The sequence below is a fragment of the Phaethon lepturus genome, unplaced genomic scaffold, assembly GCF_000687285.1.
Source record: "Phaethon lepturus isolate BGI_N335 unplaced genomic scaffold, ASM68728v1 scaffold9256, whole genome shotgun sequence".
Lineage (NCBI taxonomy): Eukaryota > Metazoa > Chordata > Aves > Phaethontiformes > Phaethontidae > Phaethon > Phaethon lepturus.
Window position 1 is genome coordinate 78949 of NW_010548278.1, and position 8046 is coordinate 86994.

Sequence of the window (8046 nt, forward strand, 5' to 3'; positions counted from 1 at the left end):
ATCACTTACCATTTTTGATGCATCATTCATGAGTGGAACAATGAGAACAATAATGTTGTTGTGGAAGTTAAAGTGGGGTAGGGCCACAAGCAGCTCACACAGACACTTCACTGCAATCTCTGCTAGACTTTTATATGCTTTTAATGAGATGACATTACTTTTCTTCAACTTCCTTTGTTTCCAATCTGCACAAAATATTATTTTTATCGATTACTGTTTGGAATGTAGGGGAGCTTCTAAATACTTATATTTTTAGTTATTGCAGGCATTCTCCTGCATACTTCATTCAAGCACTATTTCAAAGACAGCAAGTAGCATTCAATCAGAGGAGGTAAACTGTGATGCCACAAACAATTTTGCATTTACTACAAAAAATGGGAAATGTTGACTGTACCTTTAATTGTTTGTTCCAGATTTTCCAAGTAAAATTTATACTGGCTTACAAGGCCTTCTTCAAATTCTCTCAGTTTCTGAGTTTCTTTTTTAACCTGTAAACATAACACAAATGTAATTTTATTTGGAGAGCTAAATCCTGAAATTAGCAGGGGGAGGGGGAAGTAGTTTTAAAAACAGTAGTTTTAAAACAAATATCAGATATCTAAATAGTTTTTTCTTCTAGACAGACATTTCTTGAAATGTATTAAAAATAAAATATTTCTATGTATTTTCATACATGTTCTTGTGCTCAGAAGGCCTTTTCCAACTAGGTCTATTTCATTTATAGTGACTGAAATGAAATTTGTAGCTGGACGTTATTTTAAAGCCATGACTCTAAACTGCACTACCTATATTCAAGAAGGCTTCTAAAGAATTGGTTAAAAACAAGCTCCAGAAAACAAGTTACTCTGCAGTTGTTCAGCCAATTATTGAACATATTTCAAAAAAATCTGTGCCAGTTAGGTGACAATGTTGCATAATTTGCTTTCTTTCTAGTTCCCTTCAGTGTGACACAAAAAAAAATAAAGTCTTATTCCAAGGTTTATGATGAAAGTCACACGGGTTTAGTGTACTACCTTCATATACTATTTTTTTCCCCTCCATTACCATCAGCATGCCACCTACTTATTGAAGGAAGTACGTAAGAATTTAAGGTTCAAAACAAAGACCTCTGCCCCTGACAGTGTCACAGTTTCAGGATTTCCACAAGTACTTGTGTATTTGCCACCCTTTGCTCAAAAGTATAAATCCATATTAAACAAATCAGTATTAGTATTTGGCATAACTTAACAAATTCTGAACTACTCACAATACTTTATAAAGAAATTTGATATTTCACCTTGGTAGCCTTTTCTGCTTCAGTCAGAGGCCGAATTTTGTAAGAAGGCACAATATCTTTGAATATCTCCATCAAAGAAACCATGACCAGCTTTCGAACAATCACGGCCACATTAGGATCCTGTTCCATCAACATGGCACGCAGCTCCTTCAACTTTTTAATCTGGTTAAGAAAAGAGGCAGACAAAGTCAACTGAAGATCACCCACAAACCAATGTATAAGCACAATGTACATTTCAGCAACAGTTTGCCACAAGAAACCTGCCTCATTTTTAAACACTAGAAAGAGAAATCAGTTAACTCCGCAGTTACTCAGACTCTACTTTGCAATGCATAAAGGGACAAGGAATGCTAGATATCCCAACAAAATTTTTATCTTGGGAACGTTCAAACTACCGTGCTATTACAAACTTACACAGAATAATAGATAATTACTAGCATATCCTGAAACATTGAGAACTATCAGATACAACCCTCAAATCAGAGCTTAAATTAAGGGTCACGCTTAAGGAGCAATGTAGTTTGGACAGGAAATACCATAGACAGTGTTATTCCTAAAACCACAAGTATTCAGAGGGACAAATTACTCCTGAACAGAGCAGACTCACCTGGATCTTCACCTGATTCAAATCCTTTGTACTAACTTACAGCAGCAGTTTCACCGCTTACCACACCGTGAGAAGTGATACAACACTGACCTTTTTCCTTGTTCTACTCATGTATTTTTCTGCTTTTGCTATCATTTGGTCACTTCAGATCTTTATTTATTGACTTACTGAAAACACAGGTACACATACATGCATGTTAAGTGAATGCTACCTACATTGTTGTCTGGCTCGGAGAGTATGGCCGATGCTAAGGCAGCTATGTGCATCTTCCTTTGCTGCAGCTTTTGTCTCCTTTGAGCAGCCATTTCCTCAGGAGTGAGAACAGGCAGAGGCTCTTCATTAAAGTCTAGCACAAGGTGTGAGAGTTGGAAAGGAGGCTCACTACAGAAGCTGCTTAAGAAACACTGTATTGCAAACGACAGTTCTAGATACTACATTTCAGACAGATACTGCAATAACCCCACACAAGAGTAACACGTGCAGTTCCACAGTAAAAGAAGCTTTAAGAATGACCTTGCTAGAGCTTACATTAACCCAGGGATTACTTTTTGCTCCACTCCAAAATCCTATGCTTGCAAAAAAAAATGGACCAAGTGTTTTTGAATCTGCAAATGCTACCCCCTAAGTACAGTGGGAACATATGAGCTCAAAATATGACCACAACTGTGCCAAGAAACTGCAGTGGTCTGCAATTTGCAGCAAATTATTCACCACTCACTTTTTCTTTTAAAAATACAATTGTTTTATTTGCATTTTCTGAGTATTCTTTCGCTACAAGTCCTTCCTCAACTTCAGATTGTATTTACAGAATAATGACCCAAAAGTGTGACTCTTAACTAGATAGCAAACTGCAAATCAAATCTGAATTTCCTGGTGTTCTGATGTTTTAAGTAAAAAATTTCAAAAAGACAGACACTCAAAAACCTACACAAGTCTATGTCCTGAACTGCATTTCAAAATTATCTCAGAGTAATGAAACTAGAACCACAGCACATATTCTTTAAGACAGACCAAGATTTCCGTTCTCACTAGCAAAGATGACACAACTAATACAGGGAACTTCATGCAAACACCAGTTCCAGGTGAAAATCAAAATAATTTTAAAGAAAGAGATTCTGAAGCCAGCTGTTCCTCAGGTTCTGGGAACCTAAGGGGTAAGAAAGCAAGCTCCAAATCACTGTTATGCTTTGGGGCCAACATGGTAATGAACATAGTCAAAAACACCCTAAACAAAATACACTTAAACTACAAACTTCCTTAGGGAACAGCAAAGTACTCTTCAGATACGTCAGTGACTTGGAAAAAAAACAAAAAGAAACCAACCAAAAGCAAACATGATGTTTTATTACCCTCTGCTTCATCCATCTCTTCTGTATCCTCTTCTTCATCCTGTGCAACATTGAGAACTGCAAAAATAGAGTGTCGATTGTCAAGCACATAATAAGCACTGTGGAATTTTAAAAGAGTAAGTTATATACATCTTGGCTACTATACTGATTCCGGAATCTGTGTCTTACCTGGCTTTTCTATAGTTTGGGGAATAATGCCACCTTTGTCTTTGATGGGGAGCAGATGGATAAGTTCTTTTTCTGGCTCAGTCTGCATGCATCTTGGCACCTTCTCATATTTCTCAATCACGCTTTCATGTTTTCGTTTTTTGACGTGAACAGGTTCACTGAAAAATACAAGGCAAACTAAATGAATTAGCCATCTAATTAGACATGAACCATGTATGACAATATACTAGCTGGATTAAGTGTCCGCGCTTAGAAAAATAAATAATAGCTGATCTTATTAAGTGGAATGTTTGAGTGTGTTCACTACTGACAGCACCAGTCACCACTCAATCAAACAATGTCAATGTGGATCTGTATAGGATCTTTTTATTCAGGATGATAACAGTGCTTAGCATCTCCTTTTTATAGGAAACTAAATGTGAAATGAGCAAAGACAAAATGAGATTAGTTCATCTGGCAGGTCAGCCAGCCAACTGGATGACTTTTGAAATGTTCGCATATGAGTGTAAACACACACATGCATGCAAAAAGCTTGCATTGATTTTGAAATTACCAAAAAAAAAAAAAAAAACAAAAACAAAAACGGTGTAACCACTTATAGTACAGGCACACTATGAAGTCTGTCATCTGTTTACCTTATAAAAAAACTAAAAGCCACGGATGAAGAATCACATTGTTGAAGCCACATGGTCTGTCTTGTAACAGGAACATTGCTTTTGTTCTTGTAAGGGGCAGAGTTTCAACTATAGACATCTGAAAGACTCTGAAAGTTCTGGGCTCAGAGACTGGTAGGCTTCAGAAAGTAAAAATCGCTTGTATGAAAAGTAGGTTTTCACCCCAGAGTCTACCCAGATTCCCTGCACACAAGACACAAGTCATCCTATGCATGCATTGTAAGGCCAGTGCACCAGCCTTGGCCTCGCTGTCCCTGTGCAGGTCAGATCTTTCCTGTGTACCCAAATCCTACTCAACAAGCACAGGCACTCTACACGTCTGCGACTGATCTGTTCAGCATGAAGAAAATACAGCTGCTGTGAAAACAAGGGAAATTCTGGGTGATATAAGACATCTGGAAATGATCAGTACTAGCTCATGGGTTTTGAGATGGCACTGTTCCCGTTCGTGTAGCAGTAAGGGACTCAGGGACCCTTCAAAGCAAGGCAAGAGTGAACAAAACAGATGAAGCTTGTATAAGGCAAATATCCTTCAGAAATATGATTTCAGCCCTAAAATATTAAAAATTTTGGAAAAGAGTAAGTAAAATACAAAGATGCAAACCAGAAACTACTAAGATCTCAGCACAGCCTGTTTCTCACCTAGGCCCAAGTGCTGTTTTGCCTGTCTCCCTCCCCACTGTGCTTCCCTACTGCCCGAACCCTGGCAGGGCTCACTAAAAACTTAACCCTGAGCAGTCTTGCCATGAAGTACTCCACCAGCAAGCAAGCAGGACTAGGACCCTCTCACTGGACAAACAGTCCCGCGTCTTCCTTAAGATGTCCCACACCCTTGCTCTCCCCTACCCTGCCTTGACCTCCCAGGGGACATGATAACAAGTGGGTCAGTGCACATTTTTATTTTATTTATCCCTACTCCTTGTTAACTTTTACCACTACTATCACTCTTCTACTCTGCTTACTGGGAAAGCCTATGTCACACCCCACCCTTCAAGGATAACAGAAATGATGCAGCGTGGTGCACCACCCTTTCACAGGATATATTCCTAACCTGCACAGAAGTATGTAAGAATAGAAGCATTTAGTCTATGTTAATATGAACACATAATTTATAAGTGAGGTAATATTTGACAAGTTCTTAAGAGTGATTATAGCTGATCAGAGTAAAGCACATTAAAAAGGCAAATTCTCCAGTTTAAGGGAACACTATGAAAGGAGCTAAAAGCTAGAAACACTAAAAGAGGTAAAAGAGCAACTACTTCCATTGTGTTTTTCCACCATTCTAAAAATGTCTTGTCATAATGAATGCAAAACACATAGAACTGCATCTTGCAAAATGTCACTAAATAAAAACACACAATAAATTTTGAGTTTTGCAAGACTTTAAACCTGTGTGACACCCAATAGGTTTGGAAAGAGGGGAAAGTTATAAAGTAAAATTCTTTTAATTCAAGAACTTGCAATGTGGCTACAAGAGATCATACAGTAGAGTACAGCGCAACTGCAACTTTGGAAATAAAATGCCATTTACTACTTGCCTTAGACACTAGATTAAATTATTAATTAGTAACTATAATCAGCATTAACAAATTAATTTGTACCAGAACTAGCAAAAAAAAAAAAAAAAGCTAAAAAAATGCTCTGTCTTCTTGAAAACAAGAAAAAATGCTTTTTGCTCATTTCTACATTTAGTCTGAAACAACTGCTCCAGAACTAAAGAAAACTGAAGTTTACAGGGAAAATTAAAACCATCCTACAGCAGCTAGGCATACAGTGTCTTTTCACACTTATCAAAAAAGACAAGTTAATATTTTCAAACAATCATGTAACCAGACTAGTCTGTAGAAGTGTATTTGTAAACACTTACAATTCTCTAACACCTTGCTCTAGAAAACTAATAACAAATTTTTTGTATGAATGTTTTAGTGTTGCATATGTTTACAGACATAGCTTCCAGAACCTTTTTGTTTTTTTACAGCAATTTACAATGCAATATGGAAAGTACAGTGGCCCAAAATCCAGGGAACATCCTGAATACTCTCTCTCTTAAAAAAAAAAAAAGACTGTATACAGATTAAAGCATTTCTTTCATTTTGAGGAACACTACTCATCTCATAGCCAGGGACCTCATGGGAAGGAACACTATACAGAAACAGTAACCTGAAGGTCAGGCAAAGCAGATGAATGTACTGATACACATCAAGAGATTAATACTGAATGTGCTGACAGGCTAAGGAAACACTAAACTGGAACTGCAAAGAAACACCAGACCGAAAGTGACCTCCTGATATATGTACTACATTATATATTAATTACATATTAACCACAGAAAGCCGAATTAGTACAAAAAATAGACATCACAACAACACTCACTTAGAAGAAAGATCTCTGGTTAAAAAGGATGCTTTTTGAGCCAAATCCTCCATTAATTTTAAGTCATCTTCATCCATCATGTCCAGTGGAAGAGCATCTTCTTCCTCTTCTTCCTGTTTTTCAGCTATTTTAAAAGATGATGTGTACAGATTAAGATCCTGTACGTATATTCAAACTTGAAAACCTAACCCTGCCTACACCTGTGAGACCATTTTACACCCTACTTCCACCTGGAGCTCATCAGCCCTCATGCATGTGTTTTGTGTTATCCCAGAAAACTGCCCCTTTATTGTAACAGCCCATAATGATTAGAGCAAACACATTTCTACCACCTCCAACTGTCAGAACTTGTTGCCAGAATGGCCACGTTTTATATTTTTCATAACTCTCTCCTTCTTTCCTTTAAACAAGAACAGCCATTATTTGTAGATAGAAAATGAAATGTTTTTGTGATACATAATTTTACAACATGAAGCAGCAGGATATTTAGCAACCGGCGTACCTTTTCGCTTATGAAAATAACTGAGCAAACACTTACCAACTTGTTTTTTCTTGCATTCTTCCAGTGGAAAAGGTTTTCTAGAGATAGCATCTCTGACAGCCTCCCTTAGCTTCTTTTGTTCTTTACGATACTTCTTAGCAGCACTCTGCTGCTTGTACTGTTTATTCTTTAATTTGTTGTCAAGTTTTATTTTACTAGTTCTCAGTAACTTGCGAAAGCTTGGAACTCGTTTTGTGTTTTTTCTCTAGGAAACAAACAGAAAACTACAAGTAACTGGCATGTTCATGGCCTTTATGAAATTTATTTCACCATTTCAGATTTCATTCGTATTTCCATCAGTGCTGAACAACTTGTTTCTTTCAAATAGCCTCGTCAGTTAGCTCCAGATTTACCATGTTACATTTTTGAAGAGAGACCTGCGAAGAATGTTTTACAGAAACATTCTTTGTCAACTTTTTGATTAAACCGTATATCCATCACTTTCAGACACATGAACACTCCCAAGTATGATACACAGATTGTTATGACAGTTCTTTGCCCTATGTGCTCCCAAGCACTCTGTCTCCTCCCTTCAGGATGTCGTTCTTCCACAACACAGGGTAAGGTACGAGGGACCTCAGGGTACCTTAAGGTACTGGTACAAGGCCACAGCCTCAGGCAAAGGTCCGCCTGCAGCACACCTCCCGGCGCAAGGGGACAAGTGGCTGGACCAGTGTGGGCCTCCTCAAATCTGGAATTTTTGCCAGCTCACCTTTGAGCTTCCCTTTTTAGACTTGACTATCGGGAAACCACTGAAGAGACAGAAGCAACACTGGCACTTGTCCCTGTGCCACACACGCCACGCTGAGCTGGAACAGCTACAGACGCCGAGGCCCCTGCCTTGAAGTCGGCTCGGACTCTGCTTTTCCTCTCCTGCTGCCACCCCACAGCGCGAGTGCCTGCCAGCAGGACACGCCGCAGACCCTCCTGCTCTCTATTAAGACCCCGACGCCACGCTCCTCCGTAAAACGAACAACAATCACTCGCTGCTTCTTCCACGCTTTAGTTTTGGCAAAATCACCTTCGAGCAGTGAGAGACGAAGGTGTATTTTGCCGGG

The 8046-nt window shown here is 38.5% G+C and overlaps 1 protein-coding gene across 1 annotated transcript in view; it reads right to left on the minus strand.

Annotated features, from left to right (window-relative positions):
* Nucleotides 1-7193, minus strand: part of NOC3L (nucleolar complex associated 3 homolog (S. cerevisiae)) — a gene marked incomplete at its 5' end in the record, with an annotated part of 16218 nt that extends 9025 nt beyond the window's left edge. The window contains 8 exons of the mRNA XM_010289913.1: nt 10-185; nt 395-488; nt 1277-1438; nt 2099-2229; nt 3233-3289; nt 3401-3558; nt 6448-6571; nt 6986-7193. Of these exons, the coding sequence (XP_010288215.1) occupies nt 10-185; nt 395-488; nt 1277-1438; nt 2099-2229; nt 3233-3289; nt 3401-3558; nt 6448-6571; nt 6986-7193 (1110 nt within the window). The remainder of the gene's footprint in view (nt 1-9; nt 186-394; nt 489-1276; nt 1439-2098; nt 2230-3232; nt 3290-3400; nt 3559-6447; nt 6572-6985) is intronic.
* Nucleotides 7194-8046: the final 853 nt, after the last annotated feature.